Genomic DNA, 25517 nt, shown 5'->3' with positions numbered 1-25517 from the left:
CTCTGGCCGGGGCGGGGGGGGGGGGGGGCGGCTTTGGCGGAGGCACCGCGGGGCGGAACGATGCGGAGCCGGAACGTTCCTGCGCGGCCCGGGGGGGGGGGGGGGGGGTGGCACAGGGGGGGGCCCCGCCCCCGCCGGGCGCATGCGCGCAGCCCCCCCCGCCGCCGCCGCCGCCGCCGCCATGTCGGCCCTGTGCGACCCCCCGGGCGCCGCCAGCCCCCCCCGGCCGCCCCTCAGGTACCGCCGCGACCCCCGGCACCGGGCCGGGCCCCGGGGACCCCCCCCGGCCCCCCCCCCGGGCCGGCCCCCTCAGCGCAGCCCCTCGGGACCCCCCGATCCCTGCCCCTGCCCCCGCCCCCCAGGGACACCCCCCCCCCCCCCCCAGGGACCCCCAAAATGGGGGGGGACCCCCTCAGGACCCCCCGGGACCTACAGGGACCCCCAAAATAGGGGGGACCCCCCGGGACCTACAGGGCCCCCCAAAATGGGAGGAGACCCCTCAGGACCCCCCAAAATAGGGGGGGACCCCCCTCAGGACCCCCCCGGGACCTACAGGGACCCCCCAAAATGGGGGGGGGAACCCTCAGGACCCCCCTCAGGACCTACAGGGACCCCCAGGACCTACAGGGACCCCCAAAATAGGGGGGGACCCCCCCGGGACCTACAGGGCCCCCCCAAAATGGGAGGAGACCCCCCAGGACTCCCCAAAATAGGGGGGGCCCCCCCCCAGGACCCCCCCGGGCCCTACAGGGACCCCCCAAAATAGGGGGGGGGACACCCCTCAGGACCTACAGGGACCCCCCAAAATGGGAGGAGACCCCTCAGGACCCCCGAAATGGGGGGGGAGCCCCCCCATCCCCCCAGCTCAGCCTGCCGCCCCCCCCCCCAGTTCCAGCCCCTTCCCAGCCCCCTCCCCCCCAGCCCCCTCCCCAAACCCTCACCCCCCCTTTTTTTTTTTTCCCTCCCCCCCGCCACCCCCCCCCCCCCCTCCCCCGCAGCGCCCAGGAGCTGGGCCAGGAGGTGAAGGCTTTCCTCAGCGGGGTGGACCCCGTCCACGGCACCAAGCTGTCGCCGAAGGAGCACGCCCGCTGCGCCCTGCTGCTGCTGCGCAGCCTCCCCCCCGCCCGCCACGCCGCCCTCGAGCACCTCCGCGCCGCCTTCGACGAGCAGGTGTGCGCCCACCTGCTGGAGCGGGAAAGCGGGGGGCCGCCGGCGGGGTCGGGGGGTTGCGGGGGGCGGGCGGCGGGGGGCGGGGGGTTGGAGGAGGTGGTGCAGGAGGTGCAGCGGGTGTTGGCGGAATTCGTTAGGGCCAACCCCAAAGCTTGGGCGCCCGTCGTTTCCGCGTGGTCCATCGATTTGATGGGGCAGTTAAGCAGCAAGTACGCGGGGCGGCACGGCGTGCCGCACGCCTCCAGCCTCAACGAGCTGCTGCAGCTCTGGATGTCCTGCAAAGCCACCCGCACCCTGATGGAGATCTACACCCAGTGCCTCTCCGCCATGATCGGGGGCTGCCCCGACGCCTGCGTGGACGCTCTGCTGGACACCTCGGTCCAACACTCGCCTCATTTCGACTGGGTGGTGGCTCACATCGGTTCCTCTTTCCCCAACACCATCATCAACCGCGTCCTCTCCTGCGGCCTGAAAGATTTTTGCGCCCACGGGGCGGCGCCGGGGGATTTGCTTTTCCCCGTCGCCGCCGATAAACGGGTTCCCAAAATCGCCTCGGTGGTGGGGATCCTGGGCCATTTGGCTTCTCGGCACTCGGGCAGCATCAAGCAGGAGCTGCTGCGGATGTTTCACGAGAGTTTGGGCCCCGCCAGGGACCAGCACCAAAAAGCCACCGTCCCTTTCCTGCTCCAGTTGGCCGTCATGTCCCCGCCGCTGCTGGGCACCATCTCCTCCGAGCTGGTGGATTCCCTCAAACCCAACGTCCTCAACCAGCTCCACCAGCACTTCGTTTCCCTCCCTCGCGAAGATCTGGAGAACATGGTCAGCATCGTCGTCCACCTCATTTGCCAAACCTCCGCCGGCGCTTACCGCATTTTGCAGTTTTTGGTCAATACGGCGATGCCGGCTTCCGTCATCACCCCCCCGGGGCTGACGCTCCACGACGGCGTGCGAGAAGCCTGCGACCGCGTCATCCAGCTCCTCCTCCTCAACCTCCAGAAACTGGTTTATAACCGGGGAACCCCCAGTTTGGCCGATTCCCCGCCTCGCCCCGTCCCTTTCCTCGACGCCCTCAAATCCCACGTCCGGGAGTTGTGCGTGGAAACCCTGCGCTTGGAACGCAAACGGTTTCTTTGGCAACACCAACTCTTGGGCCTCTTGGCCGTTTATTCCGCTCCGCACTGCGCCACCGACGCCCTCTTCTTCCTCCTGACGCTGGCCCGCACCCAGGAGGAGCTGGCCCTGGCCACCCAGCTCTACGCCGTCCTCAGCTCCTGCCTCGTCGACCTCCTCCCCGCCACCGTCAAGACCTGCGTTTGCCAAATCCACGCCGGCCGGTTGCCGGAGCCGCAAATGGCTCAGCTGTTCCGGAATTTGGCCTTGGTGGTGCAGTGGGAGGGGGGGGAGGGGGGCCCGGCGGCCATGGGGGTGCAGCTGGGCGCCGTCCTGGCCCGTCACCTCCACGATTTCAGCCAGCTCCTCCTTCACCGCAGCCCCGAGGTGGCGGAATCCGCTTGCCTGCTGCTGTCCGTCTGTCCCCTGCCGCGCTCCGTCCCTCCGGCTCACCTCCTGGCCGCCGTCCGCGCCGCCGTCCGTCAGTTCTTTACCGTTTTACGCCGTCAAAATCCCGCCAACCTCTCCTACAGCGGCCGCTTGCTCACCCGCCTCAGCGCCGTTTCGCCGGCCGCCGCCAAAGCCGTGCTGCAGCAGCTGGTGGAGGGAGCCCTGCGCGGGGGCAACGCCGAGCTTTTCGGGGGAGCGGCGGAAAAAACCGGCGGGGAAGAAACCGGCCAGGAGGGAACCGGCGGCGTTTCCTTGTTGGATATCAATCGGCGCTTTACGGCCGCCGTTAATTTCGCCGGAGGGGTTTGGTCCGTGTTTCACGCCGGGGTGATCGGGCGGGGGTTGAAAGCGGCGGCGGGGCCCGGCGAGCGAGCGCCGGAGGAGCTGGCGCACAACACCCAAACCTTCCTCAGCCTCTTGCTCCGGTGTTGCCGGGGCGGTCGTTCCGGTGAAACCCCCTCCGATCCTTCCCTCACCGGAATTAATCCCGAAGCCGCCAAAGCCGTGGCCGCCGCCTTGGTGGAAAGCGTCTGCCCGGAGGCGGCGGGGGGAGAGCTGGTCTGGCCGCCGGAGGACCAAGCCCGCGGAACGGTGGAACGGGATTTACGGATTTGCCGTCGTTTCCGCGATCATCCTCTTCTTTTTCCCCTCCTGCGACTGGTGGCCGCCGGTCGCCCGGCTCTTTGTTACTGCTCCGTTCTCCTCCGCGGGCTCCTGGCCAGTTTGATGGCTTACTGGGAAGCGTGCCGGGAAAGCCGGACCTCCGGATCGCCCTGGCATCTCCAGGCCTCCTGCTCCCTGGTGGCCTGCATGGCCGAGGGCTCCCTCCTGCCCCCGCTTTTGGGGAACATGCACGAGATTTTCCATCAGTTGGCTCCTTTCGAAGTCCACCTCCTCCTCCTCAGCGTCTGGGATTATTTACGGGATAACAGCCCCCTGCCTCAAAAATTCACTTTCCAAGCCGATCGGGGGGTTTTCCTGCGGGATTTTTCGCGGGATGGAGACGTGGGGAAGCACCTGGCCGTGCTGCACAGCGTCCTCCACAAGAACGTCCAGCGCTTGGGGCTCTTGGCCGGACGCTTTCGCCCCTAAATCCCCTCCCCCACCCCACCTCGGGACCCCCCCCCCCCCCCGCTGCTGCTGCTGCAGGGTGGGGGGTCCGGCCCTAGGGGGGGGAAGGGGCTCGGCGTCCGTCTGTCCGTCCCCGTTCCCCCCCCCCCCCCCCATTCCGGTTTCTGAATAAAAGGGAGCGGAAGGGAGAAGCGGTTGCGGAGTTTGGGGGTCGGGGCGACGTGGGGACCCCCCCCGAGGGGGGGGGTTGGGGGGGGGCTAGAGGACGCCTGGGGGGTCCTGGGAATGCTCGGGGGGTCTGGGGGATCCGGGGGGTCCTGGGAATGCTCGGGGGGGGTCTGGGGGGTCCAGGGGGATCCGGGGGGTCCTGGGAATGCTCGGGGGATCCGGGGGGTCCTGGGGGGTCTGGGGGTTCCTGAGGTTGCTGGGGGGGGGTTAGGTGATGCCGGGGGCTCCTGGGTGCTCGGGGGGGTCTGGGGGGTCCAGGGGGTGCTGGGGGGTGCTGGGGGGGTCCCAGGGGTGCTTGGGGGGGGCAGAGAGTTCTGGGGGTGCTGGGGGGCCCGGGTGATGCCTGGGGGGGCTTAGGGGGTCCAGGGAATGCTCAGGGGGTCCAGGGGGATCCGGGGGGTCCGGGGGATCCCAGGAATGCTCGGGGGGTCTGGGGGGGTCCTGGGGGATCTGGGGGTCCTGGGAATGCTCAGGGGGATCCGGGGGGTCCTGGGGGGTCTGGGGGGGCCGGGGGGTCCTGAGGTTGCTGGGGGGGGGGGTTAGGTGATGCCGGGGGCTCCTGGGTGCTCGGGGGGGTCTGGGGGTCCAGGGGATCCCAGGGGGTCCTGGGAATGCTCAGGGGGTCCAGGGGGTTCGGGGGGGCCGGGGGGTCCTGAGGTTGCCGGGGGGGGTTAGGTGATGCCGGGGGCTCCTGGGTGCTCGGGGGGTCCGGGGGTGCTGGGGGGGTCCCAGGGGTGCTTGGGGGGGCAGAGAGTTCTGGGGGTGCTGGGGGGCCCGGGTGATGCCTGGGGGGGCTCAGGGGGCCGGGGGAGGCCTGGGGGGGTCCCGGGGGGCTCAGGGGGTCCCCGGGGATCGCGGGAGGGGCTCCTCGTCCCCCGCCCTGTCAATCACGCCGCCTTTCCCCCGCCCATCCCACCAATCACCGCACGCTCCTCCGCCGTGGCCCCGCCCCGCGTCTCCCTTCAGCGCATGCGCCGAGCGGGCTGGGGGCGGTGTCCCCGCCCTTCGGGAGGCGGAGCTTCTCGCAGGCGGTGACCAATCAGAGCCGAGCTGAGGGGCGGGCCTTGGCGGCCCGCGCGGGCGACTTCCGGCCCGGCGGCGACGGCGGGAAGATGTTCTATCACGTGAGCGGCGGCGGAGGGGCGGGGACCGGGGACCGGGGGGTCACGTGTCCTACGGGGGGGGGGTCACGTGTCCTACCGGGGGCCCTGGGGCGGGGCCCTGGGTGCTCCGGGGGTGGGAGGGGGGGGTTCCGCTGCCCTGGGGCGGGGGGGGGCGGCGCGGCCTGCACGGGGGGGTCCCGGTGCCCGGGGGGTCCCGGTGAGGTGACGGGGGGTCCCGGTGTCCCGTTGTGTGCCCCCCCCCCCCCCCCAGATCTCCCTGGAGCACGAGATCCTGCTGCACCCCCGGTACTTCGGCCCCAACCTGCTCAACACCGTCAAGCAGAAGCTTTTCACCGAGGTGGAGGGGACCTGCACCGGCAAGTGCGTGCGGGGCGCCGGGGGGCACCGGGACCCCCCCCGGGACCCCCCCGGGACCCCCCAGACCCCCCCCGGGCACCCCCCAGGCACCCCCAGACCCCCCTGAGCACCCCCAGCCCCCCCCCAAGTACCCCAGGACCACCCAGACCCCCCCGAGCACCCCCCTGAGCACCCCCAGACCCCCAGGCACCCCCAGACCCCCCCTACGCACCCCCAGACCCCCCCACGCACCCCCAGGCACCCCCCTACGCACCCCCAGCCCCCCCAGCCCCCCCGAGCACCCCCAGCCCCCCCGAGTACCCCCAGAGCCCCCTGAGCACCCCCAGACCCCCCGAGCACCCCAGCCCCCCTAAGCACCCCCAGACCCCCCAGCCCCCCCTGAGCACCCCCAGCCCCTCCCTGAGCACTCCCAGACCCCCCGAGCACCCCCAGACCCCCCCTACGCACCCCTAGGCACCCCCCTACGCACCCCCAGCCCCCCAGCCCCCCCGAGCACCCCCAGACCCCCCCCTACGCACCCCTAGGCACCCCCCTACGCACCCCAGCCCCCCCGAGCACCCCCAGCCCCCCGAGCACCCCAGCCCCCCCGAGCACCCCCAGCCCCCCCTAAGCACCCCCAGCCCCCCAGCCCCCCCTGAGCACCCCCAGACCCCCCGAGCACCCCCAGCCCCCCTAAGCACCCCCAGCCCCCCCGAGCACCCCCAGACCCCCCAGGCACCCCCAGACCCCCCCACGCACCCCCAGGCACCCCCCTACGCACCCCCAGCCCCCCCAGCCCCCCCGAGCACCCCCAGCCCCCCCGAGCACCCCCAGACCCCCCCGAGCACCCCCCTGAGCACCCCCAGACCCCCCAGCCCCCCCTGAGCACCCCCAGACCCCCCGAGCACCCCCAGCCCCCCCTAAGCACCCCCAGACCCCCCGAGCACCCCCCTGAGCACCCCCAGACCCCCCAGCCCCCCCCGAGCACCCCCAGCCCCTCCCCGAGCACCCCCAGACCCCCCAGGCACCCCCAGACCCCCCCTACGCACCCCCAGACCCCCCCTACGCACCCCCAGCCCCCCTCCCCAAGCACCCCCTGACCTCCCCCCCCCCCCCCCACGTACACGTGTGTGTGTCCCCCCCCCCCCAGGTACGGCTTCGTCATCGCCGTCACCACCATCGACAACATCGGCGCCGGCGTCATCCAGCCCGGCCGCGGCTTCGTCCTCTACCCGGTCAAGTACAAGGCCATCGTCTTCCGCCCCTTCAAGGGGGAGGTGGTGGACGCCGTCGTCACCCAAGTCAACAAGGTGACGCCGCTTTGGGGGGGCTGGGGGCTGGTGACCCTCCCCAGGGTGGCCCCGGGGGGGCTGCGGTGACGCTGCGGTGACGGTGACGCCCCGTGTGTGTCGTCGTCGTCGTCGTGTCCCCCCCCCCCAGGTCGGGCTCTTCACGGAGATCGGCCCCATGTCCTGCTTCATCTCCCGCCACGTACGGCACCGGCACCGGCACCGGGGGGGGGGGGGGGGGGGGGCACCCCCAGCCCCCCCCCAGCGGCACCGGGGGAGGGGGGGTGGTTTGGGTTCCTGCCCCCCCCCCATCTCTCCTGGGGACCCCCCTGCCCCCCACGACCCCCCAGGACCCCCCACTTCCCCTGGGGACCCCCCAGCACCCCCATTTCCCCCCAGCTCCCCTGGGGACCCCCAGGACCCCCCACCCCCCACTGGGGCCCCCCCCGACCCCCACACCTCCCCTGGGGACCCCCTTGACCCCCCAGGGCCCCCCCAGGACTCCCCCCCCCCCCCCCCCCCAGACCCCCCCTTGAACCCCCAGACCCCCCACCCCCCTGGAGACCCCCAGGACCCCCATTTCCCCCCATCTCCCATGGGGACCCCCCACCTCCCCCTGGGGCCCCCCAGGACCCCCCACCTCCCCTGGGGCCCCCCTTGACCCCCCAGGACCCCCCCACCTCCCCTGGGGCCCCCCTTGACCCCCCCAGGGCCCCCCAGGACCCCCCCACCTCCCCCTGGGGCCCCCCATTTCCCCCCACCCCCCTGGGGCCCCCCTTGACCCCCCCAGGACCCCCCCACCTCCCCTGGGGACCCCCCGACCCCCCAGGACCCCCCACCCCCCTGGAGACCCCCAGGACCCCCCTTTTCCCCTCATCTCCCCTGGGGACCCCCTGACCCCCCAGGACCCCCCCACCTCCCCTGGGGACCCCCCGGGACCCCCATTTCCCCCCATCTCCCCTGGGGACCCCCTGACCCCCCCAGGACCCCCCCACCCCCCACTGGGGCCCCCCCCGACCCCCACACCTCCCCTGGGGTCCCCCCTTGACCCCCCCAGGGCCCCCCCAGGACTCCCCTACCCCCCCGGGGCCCCCCCATGAACCCCCAGACCCCCCAACCCCCTGGAGACCCCCCAGGACCCCCATTTCCCCCAGCTCCCCTGGGGACCCCCTGACCCCCCAGGACCCCCCAGGACCCCCCACTTCCCCTGGGGCCCCCCTTGACCCCCAGACCCCCCACCCCCCTGGAGACCCCCAGGATCCCCCCTTTTCCCCTCATCTCCCCTGGGGCCCCCCCTTGACCCCCCCAGGACCCCCCCACCCCCCACTGGGGCCCCCCCCACCTCCCCTAGGGGCCCCCCTTGACCCCCCAGGGCCCCCCACCCCCCTGGGGCCCCCCCCCGACCCCCCCCACCCCCCCTGGGGCCCCCCTTGACCCCCCCAGGGCCCCTCCACCCCCCTGGGGCCCCCCCCCCGACCCCCCCCACCCCCCCCTGGGGCCCCCCAGGACCCCCCACCCCCCTGGGGCCCCCCCTTGACCCCCCAGGACCCCCCACCCCCCTGGGGCCCCCCTTGACCCCCCAGGACCCCCCACCCCCCTGGGGCCCCCCCCGACCCCCCCCCCACCCCCCTGGGGCCCCCTTGACCCCCCCAGGGCCCCTCCACCCCCCTGGGGCCCCCCCCGACCCCCAGGACCCCCCACCCCCCTGGGGCCCCGCCTTGAACCCCCAGGACCCCCCCACCCCCCTGGGGCCCCCCCGGGCCCCCCCCCCCCCCCCCCACTTCCCCCTCCCCCCCCCAGTCCATCCCCTCGGAGATGGAGTTCGACCCCAACTCCAACCCCCCCTGCTACAAGACCGTGGATGAGGTGAGGCCTGGAGGGGGGGGCGGGGGGGTCCCCCCAATATCCCCCCTCCCCCCGAGTGGGGAGGGGGGGGTCCTGAGTGGGGGGGGGTCCCGATGCCACCCCGACGGTGCCCCCCCCCCCCCCCCCAGGACATCGTTATCCAGCAGGACGACGAGATTCGCCTCAAGATCGTGGGGACGCGGGTGGACAAGAATGACATCGTCAGTGGGGGGGGGGGGGGGTCCCCAAATCCGGGGGGGGGTCCCCAAATCCGGGGGGGGGTCCCCAAATCCGGGGGGGGGTCCCCAGCTCCATGGGGGGCCCCAAGTCTGGGGAGGGGTCCCCAGCTCCATGGGGGGCCCCAAGTCCGGGGGGGGGGGCCAGGTCGGGGGGATGGCGGGGGGTGCAGCTCCCCAGCGGGGGGTCCCAGCTTTTTGGGGGGGTCCCCAGTTTTGGGGGGGTCCCGAAGTCCGGGGGGTCCCCAGCTCCATGGGGGGCCCCAAGTCCGGGGGGGGGGGGCCAGGTCGGGGGGATGGCGGGGGGTGCAGCTCCCCAGCGGGGGGTCCCAGCTTTTTGGGGGTCCCAGCTCCTTGAGGGGGGGGGGGTTGGGCAGCTCCATGGGGGGGGTTCCCCAGTTTTGAGGGGGTCCCCAAGTTCACGGGGGGGGTCCCCAGCTCCTTGGGGGGGAGGGTCTCAGTTTTGGGGGGGGGGGTCCCAGCCCCACAGGGGGGCTGAGCTCCTGGGGGGGGTCCCAGCTCCTTGGGGGGGTCCCAGCTCTTTGGGGGGGTCCCAGCCCCACAGGGGGGCTGAGCTCCTTTTGGGGGGGGGGGGGTCCCAGCTCCTTGGGGGGGGGAGGGGTCCAGGCAGGAGCTTTGGGCACCCCCCCCCCCAATGCCGGGCTCCCCCCTTCCCTCCCGTTCCAGTTCGCCATCGGCTCCCTGATGGACGATTACCTGGGTGAGTCCGGGGGGCACCGGGGGGGGCACCGGGGGGGGGGGGGCACCGGGGGGGGGGGAAGGGCCGGGGGGGGGGGGAACGTGGGGGGGGGGGTGTCTCTCCTCTCTCACCCCCTTCTCCTCCTCCCAGGCCTCGTCAGCTGAGTGCAAGGGGCGGCCGTGCCCCCCCTCCCCCCCGCCGGTTGTGCACCTCCCCCCCGCCGGTTGTGCACCCCCTGCCACCGGTTGTGCCCCCCCCCCCCCTCCCAGGGGCGGGGGCTCTGCCCTTCCCCGCCAAAACGCCGGTATTTCCAATAAAAGCCGTTTATTTCTCACCTCCCGCCTCTTCCTCTTTCCGGGGGGGGGGCACCGGGGGCGGGGGGGGGGGGCCCCGGGGGGGCGGTGGGGCCCGCAAGCGCCGTTGCCGCTTTAAGGCGTCTCGCCGCTTTAAATGGGCGGTGCCAGCGCGCATGCGTCAGCTCGGCTGCTCTTCCCCCCCCCCCTCCCCTCCCCGTCGTATCCACGGCAACCGCCCGGCCGTTTCGCTTTACGGCTCTGCCGCCTCCAGCGCCGCGCGGCAGCCGCGTTTGCCAGCGCTTCGCTGCTTTACGGCTGCGCGCCGCCGCCGCCTCCTTCCCTCTCTCCGCTCCGCCAAGATGGCCGTGGCCGGGGTGAGTGCGGCGGCCCCGCGCCGCCATCCGCCGCCATCCGCCGCTCCGGGGCGACGCGGCCGCTACCGGGGGGTCCGCAGCGACCGGGGGAACCGGTCGGGAGGGGTTGGAGCCGCGTCGCTGCGCTCGGAGGGGGACCGGGGATGGCGGCGGGGGGCGGCCTGAGGGAGCCGGGGCTGGGAGCGGCGGCCGTGGGCCGCGGGGCGGGGGGCACGGTGGCCGTGGGGCGGGGGCGGGCTCCTGTCACGCGTGGCGGTCACCTCAGCGCCCTTGGTGGTCCCCCCGTGGCCCGTGGCGAGCCCCCCCCCCCCCCGTGGCTGTCCCCTCGCCGCCCTTGGCCAGCTCCCCCCACCCGTGACAGTCACCTGTCGCCCTTGGTGGCCGCCCCCCCACCCGTGACAGCCCCCCCATCACCCTTAAGTGGCCTCCTCCCCCCCGTGGTGGTCCCCTCTTGCCCTTGACTCCCCTCCCCCACCGTGACAGCCCCCCCACCCGTGACAGCCCCCCATCACCCTTAAGTGCCCCCCTCCCCCCGCAGCGGTCCCCTCTTGCCCTTGACTCCCCTCCCCCCACCGTGACCCCCCCACCCGTGACAGCCCGCCCCCCCGTGACAGCCCCCCACCCGTGACACCCCCCCCATCACCCTTAAGTGCCCCCCTCCCCCCGCGGCGGTCCCCTCTTGCCCTTGACTCCCCTCCCCCCTCCATGACACCCCCCCCCATCACCCTTAAGTGTCCCCCCCCACCCGTGACAGCCCCCCCATCACCCTTAAGTGTCCCCGTCCCCCCCCGTGACACCCCCCCCACCCCGTGACACCCCCCATCACCCTTAAGTGCCCCCCTCCCCCCCACAGCGGTCCCCTCTTGCCCTTGACTCCCCTCCCCCCTCCATGACACCCCCCCCCATCACCCTTAAGTGTCCCCGTCCCCTCCTGTGACAGCCCCCCCACCCGTGACAGCCCCCCACCCGTGACAGCCCCCCACCCGTGACACCCCCCCCCATCACCCTTAAGTGCCCCCCTCCCCCCCGCAGCGGTCCCCTCTTGCCCTTGACTCCCCTCCCCCTCCATGACACCCCCCATCACCCTTAAGTGTCCCCGTCCCCTCCTGTGACAGCCCCCCCACCCGTGACAGCCCCCCACCCGTGACAGCCCCCCACCCGTGACACCCCCCCCCATCACCCTTAAGTGCCCCCCCTCCCCCCGCAGCGGTCCCCTCTTGCCCTTGACTCCCCTCCCCCCGCCGTGACACCCCCCCCCCCCCGTGACAGCCCCCCCCCCCCGTGACACCCCCCCACCCGTGACACCCCCCATCACCCTTAAGTGTCCCCGTCCCACCCCGTGACACCCCCCCACCCGTGACAGCCCCCCCATCACCCTTAAGTGCCCCCCTCCCCCCCGCAGCGGTCCCCTCTTGCCCTTGACTCCCCTCCCCCCGCCGTGACGCCCCCCCCCGTGACAGCCCCCCCCCCGTGACAGCCCCCCCCGTGACACCCCCCCACCCGTGACACCCCCCATCACCCTTAAGTGCCCCCCTCCCCCCCACAGCGGTCCCCTCTTGCCCTTGACTCCCCTCCCCCCTCCATGACACCCCCCATCACCCTTAAGTGTCCCCGTCCCCTCCTGTGACAGCCCCCCCACCCGTGACAGCCCCCCACCCGTGACAGCCCCCCACCCGTGACACCCCCCCCCCATCACCCTTAAGTGCCCCCCCTCCCCCCCGCAGCGGTCCCCTCTTGCCCTTGACTCCCCTCCCCCCCGCTGTGACAGCCCCCCCCCCCGTGACAGCCCCCCCCCCCCCGTGACACCCCCCCACCCGTGACACCCCCATCACCCTTAAGTGTCCCCGTCCCCCCCGTGACAGCCCCCCACCCGTGACACCCCCCCCATCACCCTTAAGTGCCCCCCTCCCCCCCACAGCGGTCCCCTCTTGCCCTTGACTCCCCTCCCCCCACCGTGACCCCCCCACCCCTGCCCCCCTCCCCCCGGGACCCCCCCCACCCGTGACCCCCCCCCCCCCACCCGTGACACCCCTCCCCCCGTGCCGCAGACCCTCTACACCTACCCGGAGAACTGGCGGGCCTTCAAAGCCCTGATCGCGGCGCAGTACAGCGGGGCCAAGGTCCGGGTCCTCTCCTCGCCCCCCCACTTCCACTTCGGCCAAACCAACAAGACCCCCGAGTTCCTCCGCAAGTTCCCCGTGGGGAAGGTGAGTGGGGGGGGGGCGGCTGCCCCCCCCACCCCCCCCCCCCCCCCCAAAAAAAAAACCAACCCCCCACGGCGGGGGGAGGGGGGCTGCCAAGGCCGACCTCTCCCTCCCCAGGTCCCGGCTTTCGAGGGCGACGACGGCTTCTGCGTCTTCGAGAGCAACGCCATCGCCTACTACGGTGAGCGGGGGGTGGGGGGGCGCCCTGCTAACCACCTCCCCCCCCCTTAAGGAGTCGTCCCCCTCGTTAACGAGCTCCCCTCCCCCCCCCCCCTCCGCAGTCAGTAACGAGGAGCTGCGCGGAGCCACCAAGGAGACGGCGGCCGAGATCGTCCAGTGGGTGAATTTTGCCGACAGCGACATCGTCCCCCCCGCCAGCACCTGGGTCTTCCCCACGCTGGGCATCATGCACTACAACAAGCAGGTGGGGGGGGGGCCCCCCGAAACCGGGCATCGCCTGGGCGGGGGGGGCGGGGGGGCCCCCCGAAACCGGGCATGGCCTTGGCGGGGCTCACCCGGGGCTGGGGGGGGGAGGGGGGGGGCTGCTGGGATTCCCCCCCCCCCGCACCTCAGCACCCCACCGCGGCCCCCCAAACTCGGCACCTCGCTGGGACCCCCCCAGACTCAGCACCTCACCAGGGACCCCCAAACTCAGCACCTCACTGGGGACCCCCCAAACTCGGCACCTCATTGGGGACCCCCCCAAACTCAGCACCTCATTGGGGACCCCCCAAACTTGGCACCTCATCAGGGACCCCCAAATTTGGCACCTCACCGGGGACCCCCCCAAATTTCACATTTCAACAGGGACCCCCCCAAACTCAGCACCTCACCGGGGACCCCCAAACTCAGCACCTCACTGGGGACCCCCCCAAACTTCACATTTCAGCAGGGACCCCCCCAAACTCAGCACCTCACCGGGGACCCCCAAACTCAGCACCTCATTGGGACCCCCCAAACTTGGCACCTCATCAGGGACCCCCAAATTTGGCACCTTGCTGGGGACCCCCCAAACTTCGCATTTCAACAGGGACCCCCCAAACTCGGCACCTCACCGGGGACCCCCAAACTCAGCACCTTGCTGGGGACCCCCCAAACTTCGCATTTCAACAGGGACCCCCCAAACTCGGCACCTCACCGGGGACCCCCAAACTTGGCACTTTATCAGGGACCCCCAAACTCGGCACCTCATCAGGGACCCCCCAAACTCAGCACCTCACTGGGGCCCCCCCAAACTCAGCGTTTCAACAGGGACCCCCCAAACTCGGCACCTCACCGGGGACCCCCCCAAACTCAGCACCTCACCGGGGCCCCCCAAACTCAGCACCTCACCGCCGCCGTCCCGGGGAGCCGCCGCTCCTCGCCGCGGCCGATTCCTCATCCCGCCAGCGCCTGGGCTCTTCCCCAGCCCCCCGTTTTTTTTGGGGGGGGGGGGACGGGGGACGCAACGGCCGCCCCGGCGGTGCCGGCGCCTCCCCGTGCCGATCCCGCTGCCGGCTGCCTCTCCCCTCCCCGTCCCCGCGCTCCAAAAAATCCACAGGGCGCCCGGCGTTCCCGCAGGAACAAAGCACCCGGGGGTCCCGGCTCGCGGTGGGGGGATCCCGGCTCGCGGTGAGGGGGTCTCGGCGGGGTTTGGTGCCGCCGGCTGATGCCGAATATCCGTTTTTTGGTTTTTTTTTCCCCTTCCCAAGGCGACGGAGTTTGCCAAGGAGGAGGTGAAGCGGGTGCTGGGGGTGCTGGACTCCCACCTGCGCACCCAGACCTTCCTGGTGGGGGAACGCGTCTCCCTGGCCGACATCACGGTGGTCTGCGCCCTGCTCTGGCTCTACAAGCAGGTGGGGAGGGGGGGGGGGGGGGCGTGGGCGGTTTCGGGGGGGGGGTTTTCCCGCCGCTTTTCCCTTGAGCGAATCCCTACGGATGCAGGTGTTGGAGCCGTCGTTCCGGCAGCCCTTCGTTAACGTCAACCGCTGGTTCGTTACCTGCCTCAACCAGCCCCAGTTCAAGGCCGTGCTGGGGGAGGTGCAGCTCTGCGAGAAGATGGCGCAGTTTGACGGTGAGGGGGGGGGCGGGACGGGACGCGGGGGGCTGCCCTGGGGGGACACGGGGACAGGGGGACCCTCTTGGGGTGGGGGGGGACACGCAGGGATGCGGGGGGCTGCCCTGGGGGGACAGGGGGACGTGGGGACCTTCCTGGGGTGGGGGGGACACGCAGGGACGCGGGGGGCTGCCCTGGGGGGACACGGGGACGTGGGGACCCTCTTGGGGGGGGGGGACACACACGCAAGGACGTGGGGGGCTGCCCTGGGGGGACAGGGGGACGTGGGGACCCTCTTGGGGTGGGGGGGGACACGCAGGGATGCGGGGGGCTGCCCTGGGGGGACAGGGGGACGTGGGGACCTTCCTGGGGTGGGGGGACACGCAGGGACATGGGGGGCTGCCCTGGGGGGACAGGGGGATGTGGGGACTCTCTTGGGGGGACGTGGGGACCTTCCTGGGGTGGGGGGGGACACGCAGGGATGCGGGGGGCTGCCCTGGGGGGACACGGGGACGTGGGGACCCTCTTGGGGGGGGGGGGACACACACGCAAGGACGTGGGGGGCTGCCCTGGGGGGACAGGGGGACGTGGGGACCTTCCTGGGGGGGACATGGGGGCCTTTCTCGGGTGGGGGGGACATGGGGACGTGGGGACCCTCCTGGGGGGACACGGGGACCTTCCGGGGGGGGGGACACGCAGGGACATGGGGGGCTGCCCGGGGGGGACACGGGGACAGGGGGCCCCTCTTGGGGGGGACATGGGGGCCTTTCTCGGGTGGGGGGGACACGGGGACATGGGGACCCTCTTGGGGGGGACACGGGGACCTTCCTGGGGTGGGGGGGACACACCAGGGACACGGTGGCCTTCCCTGGGGGGACACGGGGACATTTCGGGGGGGGGGACATGGGGACACAGGGACCTTCCCGGGGGCGGGGGGGCGCAGGGCCACCCCACTCTTTGGGGACACAGGACCCCCGCTCCGTGGCGGCCGAGCCCTCGCCGTGCCGGGGGGGGGGGGGGCTGGGGGGACGGTGACAGTGACTCCTCCTGTCCCGTGGGCGAGGGGTCCCGTGTGTGGCCCCCCCAAAACGGAGGCGGGGGCTGCGCCAGGGCCCATTTGGGGGGGAAAAAAAAGGGAGTTAAGGGTCTTTGGGGTTTTTTTGGGGGGGCGCAGCCAAGAAGTTTGCGGAGACGCAGCCGCGGAAGGAGCCCCCCCGGAAGGAGAAGCCCCCCAAGGAGGAGAAGAAGAAGGAGGAGAAGAAGATGGCGCCCGAGGAGGAGCTGGATGAGTGCGAGCAGGCGCTGGCGGCCGAGCCCAAGGTCAAGGACCCCTTCGCCCACCTGCCCAAGAGGTGAGGGGCTGGCGGGGGGGGGTGTTGTCACCGTGAGGGGGGTGTTGTCACCCCAGACGGGGGTTGTTGTCACCGTGAGGAGGGTGTTGTCACCGTGAGGGGGGTGTTGGCACCCTAGAGGGGGGTGTTGGCACCCCAGACAGGGGTTGTTGGCACCGTGAGGGGGGTGTTGTCACCGTGAGGGGGGTGTTGTCACCGTGAGAGGGGTGTTGGCACCCCAGACGGGGGTTGTTGTCACCGTGACGGGGGTGTTGTCACCGTGACGGGGGTGTTGTCACCGTGAGGGGGTTGTTGGCACCCCAGACGGGGGTGTTGGCACCCCAGACAGGGGTTGTTGGCACATTGAGGGGGGTGTTGGCACCCCAGACAGGGGTTGTTGTCACCGTGGGGGGGGTGTTGTCACCGTGAGGGTGGTGTTGACACCCTAGAGGGGGGTGTTGGCACCCCTGAGGGGGTTGTTGTCACTGTGACGGGGTTGTTGGCACCCGTGAGGGGGGTGTTGGCACCCCAGATGCGTGTTGTTAGCACCGTGAGGGGGTTGTTGTCACTGTGAGGGGGGTGTTGGCACCCGCGAGGGGGGCGTTGGCACCCCAGATGCGGGTTGTTGGCACCATGAGGGGGTTGTTGGCACCGTGAGGGGGTTGTTGGCACCCTAGATGGGGGTTGTTGGCACCGTGAGGGGGTTGTTGGCACCCGTGAGGGGGTTGTTGGCACCCGTGAGGGGGTGTTGGCACCACAGGGCGGGGGTTTGTCAGTGCAGGGGGGTTGTTGTCACCGTGGTGGGGTTGTTGCCATCGCAGAGCAGTTGTCACTATCACGGGGTTGCCACCACAGAGGAGTCATCGCCGCGGGGGGGTGGTTGTCACCACAGAGAAGTTGTTGTCAACACGGGGGGGGGGGGGGGGTGTGGGTGGTTGTCATCTGAGAGGAGTTGTTGTCACTGTCATGGGGTGGTTGTCACCACAGAAGAGTTGTTGTCACCACGGGGGGGTTGTTGCCGGCGCGGGGGGGGGGTTGCTGTCACGGCGGTGGGGTTCTTGTCCCTGCCAAGGGGTTGTTGTCACCACAGTGGGGGGTTGTTGGATCACAGGGCGGGTGGTTGTCGTTGCAAGGGGGTTCCTGTCGTTGCAGGGGGGTTGTTGTCATCGTGGGGGGGTTCCTGTCGCTGCAGGGGGATTGTTGTCACTGCAGGGGAGGTTGTTGTCATTGCGGGGGGGTGTTGTCTTTGGGATGGGTGGTTGTCACTGCAGGGGGACGTTGTTGTCGTTGGGGGGGGGGTGGTTGTCACCACAGGTTGGGGTTCTTATTGTAGCGGGGTTGTTTTCACTGCAGGGAAGGTTGTTGTCACTGGGGGGGGTTGTTGCCACTAGCAGGGGGGTTTGTTGTCACTGGGGGGGGGGTTGTTGTCACTGGGGGGGGTGTTGTCACTGGGGGGGGGGTGTTGTCACTGGGGGGGGTGTTGCCAGTGCAGGGGAGGTGGTTGTCACTGGGGGGTTTGTTTTCACAGCAGGGGCTTTGTTGTCCCTGCGGGGGGGTTGTTGTCCCCACAGCGGGGGGTGTTGTCCCGGCGGGGGGGGTTGTTGTCCCCGCGGGGGGGCTGTTGTCCCCACAGGGGGGTTGTTGTCCCCACGGGGTGGGTTGTTGTCCCCACGGGGGGGGTGCTGTCCCCACGGGGGGGGGCTGCTGTCCCCACGGGGGGGGTTGTTGTCCCCGTGGGGGGGGTGTTGTCCCTACAGGTGAGTTGTTGCCCCCACGGGGGGGGTTGTTGTCCCTACGGGTGGGTTGTTGTCCCCACGGGGGGGGTGCTGTCCCCACAGGGGCGTTGTTGTCCCCACAGGGGGGTTGTTGTCCCCGTGGGGGGGGTGTTGTCCCTACAGGTGGGTTGTTGTCCCCATGGGGGGGGTTGTTGTCCCCACGGGGGGGGTGCTGTCCCCACGGGGGGGGTGCTGTCCCCACAGGGGGGTTGTTGTCCCCACGGGGGGGGTTGTTGTCCCCACAGGGGTGGGTTGTTGTCCCCACAGGGGGGTTGTTGTCCCCGCGGGGGGCCACACGCACCCACCAGCTGCCCCCTGAAAGCGGAGCCCGGGGCCGTCCCCCCTCCCCCGCGCCGGGGGTGGGGGCTGAGCGTCCCCCTCCCCCCCGCAGCCCCTTCGTCCTGGACGAGTTCAAGCGCAAGTACTCCAACGAGGACACGCTGACGGTGGCCCTGCCCCACTTCTGGGAGCACTTTGACCGGGAGGGCTGGTCCCTCTGGTACGCCGAGTACCGCTTCCCCGAGGAGCTCACCCAGACCTTCATGAGCTGCAACCTCATCACCGGTGAGGCCCCTTCCTCCTCCTCCTCCTCCTCCTCCTCCTCCTCCTCCTCCTCCTCTTCCTCCTCCGCCCCCCACTTTTCCTCCTCTTCCTCCTCCGCCCCCCGCTTTTCCTTCTCCTCCTCCTCCTCCACCCGCTTTTCCTCCTCCACCCCCCGCTTTTCCTCCTCCTCCTCCTCCTCTTCCTCCTCCTCCTCCTCCTCTTCCTCCTCCTCCTCCTCCTCTTCCTCCTCCGCCCCCCACTTTTCCTCCTCTTCCTCCTCCACCATCCGCTTTTCCTTCTCCTCCTCCTCTTTCCTTCTCCACCTCCTGCTTTTCCTCTTCCTTCTCCTCCTCCTCCTCCTCTTCCTCCTCTGCCCCCCGCTTTTCCTTCTCCTCCTCCCCCTCCACCCGCTTTTCCTCCTCCACCCCCGCTTTTCCTCCTCCTCCTCCTCCTCCTCCTCTTCCTCCTCTGCCCCCCACTTTTCCTTCTCCTTCTCCTCTTTCCTTCTCCACCCCCCGCTTTTCCTTCCCCTCCTCCTCCTCCACCCGCTTTTCCTCCTCCTCTTCCTCCTCCACCCCCTGCTTTTCCTTCTCCTCCTCCTCCTCTTCCTCCTCCACCCCCCACTTTTCCTCCTCCTCCTCCTCCTCCTCCTCTTCCTCCTCCGCCCCCCACTTTTCCTCCTCTTCCTCCTCCGCCCCCCGCTTTTCCTTCTCCTCCTCCTCTTTCCTTCTCCACCCCTCACTTTTCCTTCCCCTCCTCCTCCTCCACCCTCTACTTTTCCTCCTCCTCCTCCTCTTTCCTTTCTCTTTTCCCTCCTTCTCCTTTCCTCTCCCCATTTCCCTTCACCTTTTCCTTCCCTTTCTGCTTCCCCTTCTGCTTCCCCTTCTTGTTCTCCCGTTCCCTCTCCCGTTCCCTCTCGCGTTTCCCCCTCTTTCCCGTCCCTTTTTGCCATCCCTTTCCCCCTCTTTCCCCCCTCTTTTCCCCCTCTTTTCCCCCTCTTTTCCCCCTCTTTTCCCCCTCTTTCCCCTCTTTTCCCCCTCTTTTCCCTCCCTTTTCCCTCCCTTTTCCCTCCCTTTTCCCTCCCTTTTCCCTCCCTTTTCCCCCTCTTTTCCCCCTCTTTCCCCCTCTTTTCCCCCTCTTTTCCCCCTCTTTCCCCTCCCTTTTCCCTCTTTCCCCCCCTTTTCCCCCCCTTTTCCCCCCCTTTTCCCCCCCTTTTCCCCCCCCTTTTCCCCCCCCTTTTCCCCCCTTTTCCCCCCCTTTTCCCCCCTTTTCCCCCCTTTTCCCCCCTTTTCCCCCCTTTTCCCCCCCCTTTTCCCCCCTTTCCCCCCCTTTTCCCCCCCTTTTCCCCCCTTTTCCCCCTCTTTCCCCCCTCTTTCCCCCCTCTTTCCCCCCTCTTTCCCCTCCCTTTTCCCTCCCTTTTCCCTCCCTTTTCCCTCCCTTTTCCCTCCCTTTTCCCTCCCTTTTCCCTCCCTTTTCCCTCCCTTTTCCCTCCCTTTTCCCTCCCTTTTCCCTCCCTTTTCCCTCCCTTTTCCCCCCTCTTTCCCCCCTCTTTCCCCTCTCTTTCCCCCTCTTTCCCCTCCCTTTTCCCTCCCTTTTCCCCCCTTTTCCCCCCTTTTCCCCCCCTTTTCCCCCCCTTTTCCCCCCCTTTTCCCCCTCTTTCCCCTCCCTTTCCCCTCCCTTTCCCCTCCCTTTCCCCTCCCTTTTCCCTCCCTTTTCCCTCCCTTTTCCCTCCCTTTCCCCCTCTTTCCCCCCTCTTTCCCCTCTCTTTCCCCCTCTTTCCCCTCCCTTTTCCCCCCTTTCCCCCTCTTTCCCCTCTCCCCCCCCCATGCCTTTCCCTCTCCTCTCCCCTTCCCCACCCCCCACCCCCCTTTTTCCCTTCCCCACCCCCCCCCCCTCACCACCTCTCCCCTCCCCCTCTCCCCAGGGATGTTCCAACGCCTGGACAAACTCCGTAAGAACGCCTTCGCCAGCGTCATCCTCTTCGGCACCAACAACGACAGCAGCATCTCGGGCGTCTGGCTCTTCCGCGGCCAGGAGCTGGCCTTCCCGGTGAGCCCCCTCCCCCCCCCCCCCCCCCCAAAAAAAAAAAACCAACCCCGGCATCGCCGTCGGCTTTTTCGGCGCCGCCGAACCCGTGCCGTGATTTCTTTCCCAGCTGAGCCCGGACTGGCAGGTGGATTACGAATCCTACACGTGGCGGAAGCTGGACAGCGAAAGCCCCGAGTGCAAGACGCTGGTGAAGGAATATTTCTTGTGGGAGGGAGAATTCAAACACGTCGGCAAACCCTTCAACCAGGGCAAGATCTTTAAGTGATGCCGATCCTGCCGGCCTCGCGCCGTCGCGGTTAATTCCCTCCTCCGGCCGTAAATCCCAACGGAAATAAAGCAGCGCCGGAATGCCGGCTCTGTCACCTGTGGGTCCCCCGGGGATCGGGGCGGGGGAGAGACGGGGACGCGGTTCCTCCCGGGGAAGCCGGTTGGCAGGCGGCGGCGGTGGTTTCGGCAAACGCCGATCCCGCCGCCGCTTCCTCCTTTGGGGCTGACGCGGTGGAGAGCGCGAAAATCCGTCCCCGCCTTCGGCGCGGGGATGGGCTGCGCCGCCGCGGCTGCCTCCCTCGGTGGCTTCTGTGCCGCCGTGGGGCCCGAGGCGAGCCGTGGGGCTGAGCCGTGGGGCTGAGCCATGCGGCTGAGCCAATCTATGGGGCTGAGCCGTGGGGCTGAGCCGTGGGGCTGAGCCGAGCCGTGGGGCTGAGCCATGCGGCTGAGCCGATCTATGGGACTGAGCTGTGGGGCCGAGCCATGGGGCCGAGCCGTGGGGCTGAGCCATGCGGCTGAGCCGTGGGGCTGAGCCGATCTATGGGGCTGAGCCGTGGGGCCAAGCCGTGCGGCTGAGCTGAGCCATGGGGCTGAGCCGTGGGGCTGAGCCATGCGGCTGAGCCGATCTATGGGGCTGAGCCGTGGGGCTGAGCCAAGCCATGGGGCCGATCCATGGGGCTGAGCCATGCAGCTGAGCCAATCTATGGGACTGAGCCGTGGGGCTGAGCCGTGGGGCTGAGCCGAGCCGTGGGGCTGAGCCATGCGGCTGAGCCGATCTATGGGACTGAGCTGTGGGGCTGAGCCGTGGAGCCAAGCCGTGCGGCTGGGCCGAGCCGTGGGGCCGAGCCGTGGGGCTGAGCCATGCGGCTGAGCCGTGGGGCTGAGCCGATCTATGGGGCTGAGCCGTGGGGCTGAGCCATGCGGCTGAGCCGATCTATGGGGCTGAGCCGTGGGGCTGAGCCAAGCCATGGGGCCGATCCATGGGGCCGATCCATGGGGCTGAGCCATGCAGCTGAGCCAATCTATGGGACTGAGCCGTGGGGCTGAGCCGTGGGGCTGAGCCGAGCCGTGGGGCTGAGCCATGCGGCTGAGCCGATCTATGGGACTGAGCTGTGGGGCTGAGCCGTGGAGCCAAGCCGTGCGGCTGGGCCGAGCCGTGGGGCCGAGCCGTGGGGCTGAGCCATGCGGCTGAGCCGTGGGGCTGAGCCGATCTATGGGGCTGAGCCGTGGGGCCAAGCCGTGCGGCTGAGCTGAGCCGTGGGGCTGAGCCGTGGGGCTGAGCCGATCTATGGGGCTGAGCCGTGGGGCTGAGCCGAGCCATGGGGCCGATCCATGGGGCTGAGCCATGCAGCTGAGCCGATCTATGGGGCTGAGCCGTGGGGCTGAGCCGAGCCATGGGGCCGATCCATGGGGCTGAGCCATGCGGCTGAGCCGATCCGTGGGGCTGAGCCATGGGGCCGAGCCGTGGGGCTGAGCCACGTGGCTGAGCCGATCCATGGGGCTGAACCGTGGGGCTGAGCCGAGCCGTGGGGCTGAGCCATGGGGCTGAGCCGTGGGGCCGAGCCGTGGTTATGGGGGGGCGGGGAGGCCCCTCCCGGCACCGGTGCCTCGGTCCCCGATTGCCACCCCCCGCCAGGGACGAAACCGCCCCGGCCCCGGCTCTGCCCCACGGCGCGTGGGGGGCTCTGCCCCCCATCTCCCGGCGGGGGTGGGGTTAATCCCGTCCAGCTGCGGTTTGGGGGTTTTGGGGGGGGGGGCGGGGAGGAAGCGTGAGTCACCCTCCCCCATCCTGCGGGGGGGGGGGGAGGGGCGGTGGGTGCCCCCCCACCCCAGGGGGGTGCGGGCGAAGCAGCCCCCTCCCCTACTTGGGGGGCACCCAGCGGCGCCAAGGTTTCATTTTGCAGGGGAGGGGTAATCCCAGTTTAAACCAGTAGCTGCCAGCAAGCCTGCTGGTTCCTGCCTGTCCCCTGCCTGTGTTGTGTGTCCCCCCCCCCCCCCGGTTCCTTCCTGGGGCGGGGGACGGGGGTGTCATCGTGTGTCGTCCCCCCCCCCCCCGCTCCTGGGCGCGGGCAGGGCCCTCGTGACAGCTGCCAGATGTGGCAGGGGACACAGGCAGGGGGGCGGGGGCTGGCGCCCTGCCTGTACTTCCCCCCCCCCCCCCGCCCCCAGCCACATCTGGATCCAGTTTGGCTCTTGCTAAACCCGGCCGCGCCCAGCCTGACTCAGCCCCCGGCCGCGCAGGCAGCTCCTGCCCGCCGCAGGCAGCGCCCGGGGCCCTGCAGGCAGCGCCCTGCCCGCCGCAGGCAGCTCGATGCGGCCCTGCTGCTCCCTGTGCTGCCTGCAAGCCCCCAGCCCGGTGCAGGCAGCAGCCGGAGATGTGCGGGCAGCGCCCAGAGACGTGCAGGCAGCTCCCTGCCTGCTGCAGGCAGCTCGATGCGGCCCTGCTGCTGCTTGCGCTGTCTGCAAGCCCCCAGCCCGGTGCAGGCAGCGCCCAGGGCTGTGCAGGCAGCTCCCTGCCCACTGCAGGCAGCGCCAAGCCCGGTGCAGGCAGCGCCCAGCCCGGTGCAGGCAGCGCCCAGGGCTGTGCAGGCAGCTCCCTGCCCACTGCAGGCAGCGCCCAGCCCGGTGCAGGCAGCACCCAGTCCAGCCCTGCTGCTGGTTTTGCTGCCTGCCAGCCCCTGGCCCCATGCAGGCAGCCCCCAGGACCCCGCAGGCAGCCCAGTGCAGGCAGCCCAGTGCAGGCAGCTCCCGCTGCCGGCTGTGCCGGCGGGGCCGCAGCCCCCCAAAAGCCCCCGGCAGCGTGTGGGGCCGCAGCCCCCCAGGCCGGAGCCCCCCGCGGCGGCGGTGGCAGGGCCGGGTCCCCGGCGGCGTCCCCCTGCCTCGGCCCCTTCGGCCGCCCGTGACCCCGCTGCCAAATTCCTCCTTGTTTACTGGCAGCGGGAGCCGGAGGCTGCGCGGCCCAGCCCCGCCGGCGTGGGAGGCAGGCGGCAGCCCCGGCACCCGCTGCCAGGGCCCTGCCGCCGGCGGGTGGTAGAGCCGGCGTGGCCGGGCGGTGCTGGGGTGCAGCGGGCAGGGCCGGGGTGCTGCCGGCAATGCCACGGTGCAGGCAGGCAGTGCCGCGGTGCAGGCAGGCAGTGCCACAGTGCAGGCAGTGCCACGGTGCAGGCAGGCATTGCTACGGTGCTGCCGGCAGTGCCACGGTGCAGGCAGTGCCACAGTGCAGGCAGGCATTGCCGCGGTGCAGGCAGGCAGTGCCGCGGTGCAGGCAGGCATTGCTACGGTGCTGCCGGCAGTGCCACGGTGCAGGCAGTGCCACAGTGCAGGCAGTGCCACAGTGCAGGCAGGCATTGCCACGGTGCAGGCAGGCATTGCCGCGGTGCAGGCAGGCAGTACCGCGGTGCAGGCAGGCATTGCCGCGGTGCAGGCAGGCAGTACCACGGTGCAGGCAGGCAGTACCACAGTGCAGGCAGTGCCACGGTGCAGGCAGGCAGTACCACGGTGCAGGCAGGCATTGCCGCGGTGCAGGCAGGCAGTACCACGGTGCAGGCAGGCATTGCTATGGTGCAGGCAGGCAGTGCCGCGGTGCAGGCAGGCATTGCTACGGTGCAGGCAGGCAGTGCCGCGGTGCAGGCAGGCAGTGCCACGGTGCAGGCAGTGCCGCGGTGCAGGCAGGCAGTGCCACGGTGCAGGCAGTGCCGCGGTGCTGCTGGCGCTGCTTTGGTGCAGCCAGGAGTTGGCTACGGTGCAGCCTGGCAATGCCACGGTGCAACCACGCGCCGCCACGGCGCTGCTGGGCGATTGCCACGGCACAGCCGCCCTCTGCCACGGTGCAGCCAGGCAACGCCACGGCGCGACCGGGCGCTGCCGCCCCGGTATCGTCCCCGGCGGAGCGGGCGCAGGGTCTGGCTGCCGGCCCCGCTGCCCGGTGGGGGCGGCTGCACGTGGCTCTCGAGGAATCCCGCGCCGGGGTGGGCAGGAATTTGGGGGGTCGCGGCGTCCTGGCCCCCTCCCCACCCCGTGCCGCCGGCGTCGTGGCACGGCAGCCCCAGGGGAAAGCGGGGGGCTGTGCCGACCCCCCGACAGCCGCGACCCCCCCCTTCCCCCCTCCCAAACCTCCTGAACCCAGGTCCCCTCCCGTCGTCCCCGTGCCGCCCCTCGCCTTGGCACACGGCGCGGCAACGCCGGTGGCCGCCTGCCAGCGTGGAATCCCAAAAATCCCCCCGCGCCGCCGTACGGGGGGGGCAGGGCAGTTCCCCTCCCCCCCCCCCCCCCCCAGGCTCGGGGGGTCCCTTTTGTCACCCCCCCTCACACCGGGGGGGGGGGGGGGACGGCGACGGTGCCAGCCCAACCGCGGCCTTTCCGGCTGTGCCGGCGAAGCCACATCTGGAGGAAATACAGCTGTTGGCGGCGGCCGGATCCTGCCCCGGCGCAGCCCTGGGGGGGGACGGGGACCCCCGCCACGATGCTCCTGGGGGGGGCTGGGACCCCCAAATCGTGGGGACGGGGGGGGGTCCCCGGCGGGGCCCCGCGGCCGCCAGCGGCTCGCCGGCACGGTGCCAGCGGGAAGCGGGGGGCAGGGAGGCGGCCGGCCCGGCGATGAGCCATGCCTCCGGTATGCGCCGGCCTGGCTCAGGCCGCCGGGGCCGGATCCTGCACCGCCACCGCTCTCCTTCGCCTTCCAACCCTAAAAAAACCCGTTCGGTCCCTCCGCCGGCGCTTCGCCGGGGCTTTGCCGGGCGGCGTTTGCCGGACGATGGCGTTTGGCGGACGATGGCGTTTGGCGGACGATGGCGTTTGGCGGACGATGGCGTTTGGCGGAGGGCCCTTGGGCGGATGGCGCGGCAAACGATGGCGGCACGAGGACGGGCATGGCCTTGCCGCGGCGGCGCTGGGGGTTCGGTGCCGGCGGTGGGCACCCGGCTGCTCCCCGGTGCCGTAACGTGGCCGGGGCCCGGCTATAAATAACCGAGCGCGGTGACCGCGGCCGGGGTGGGGGGGGGGGGGAAGCGGCTCCTGGTGCCGCGCCGTGGGGCGGGGAGACCCCGGTGGGGGAATGGGCTGGGGGGGGGTCTCGGGGGGGCAGG

The 25517-nt window shown here is 71.2% G+C and overlaps 3 protein-coding genes across 3 annotated transcripts; all 3 read left to right on the top strand.

Annotated features, from left to right (window-relative positions):
- The first annotated feature begins 133 nt into the window (after positions 1-133).
- Positions 134-3953, top strand: INTS5 (integrator complex subunit 5). The gene is made up of 2 exons (XM_087773098.1): positions 134-237; positions 999-3953. The coding sequence occupies exons 1-2, from the start codon at positions 143-145 to the stop codon at positions 3820-3822; spliced, it is 2919 nt and encodes a 972-aa protein (XP_087629224.1). The 5' UTR covers positions 134-142; the 3' UTR covers positions 3823-3953.
- A 1061-nt stretch (positions 3954-5014) lies between these two features.
- POLR2G (RNA polymerase II subunit G) lies at positions 5015-9893 on the top strand. The gene is made up of 8 exons (XM_087773035.1): positions 5015-5153; positions 5404-5513; positions 6640-6799; positions 6930-6980; positions 8579-8644; positions 8773-8844; positions 9547-9580; positions 9710-9893. Exons 1-8 carry the CDS (start codon positions 5142-5144, stop codon positions 9721-9723), a joined length of 519 nt encoding a protein of 172 aa, XP_087629161.1. The 5' UTR covers positions 5015-5141; the 3' UTR covers positions 9724-9893.
- A 205-nt stretch (positions 9894-10098) lies between these two features.
- EEF1G (eukaryotic translation elongation factor 1 gamma) lies at positions 10099-20528 on the top strand. The gene is made up of 10 exons (XM_087773008.1): positions 10099-10229; positions 12278-12436; positions 12551-12614; positions 12715-12857; positions 14125-14268; positions 14357-14486; positions 15643-15820; positions 17966-18138; positions 20042-20166; positions 20273-20528. The coding sequence occupies exons 1-10, from the start codon at positions 10215-10217 to the stop codon at positions 20429-20431; spliced, it is 1290 nt and encodes a 429-aa protein (XP_087629134.1). The 5' UTR covers positions 10099-10214; the 3' UTR covers positions 20432-20528.
- The last annotated feature ends 4989 nt before the right edge of the window (positions 20529-25517 follow it).

Source organism: Nipponia nippon, unplaced genomic scaffold (genome assembly GCF_047370975.1).
Source record: "Nipponia nippon isolate SJK-2023a ecotype South Korea unplaced genomic scaffold, ASM4737097v1 scaffold_38, whole genome shotgun sequence".
Classification (NCBI taxonomy): domain Eukaryota; kingdom Metazoa; phylum Chordata; class Aves; order Pelecaniformes; family Threskiornithidae; genus Nipponia; species Nipponia nippon.
The sequence above is the reverse complement of the archived record's forward strand: the minus strand, read 5'-3'. Positions and strand labels throughout refer to the sequence as shown.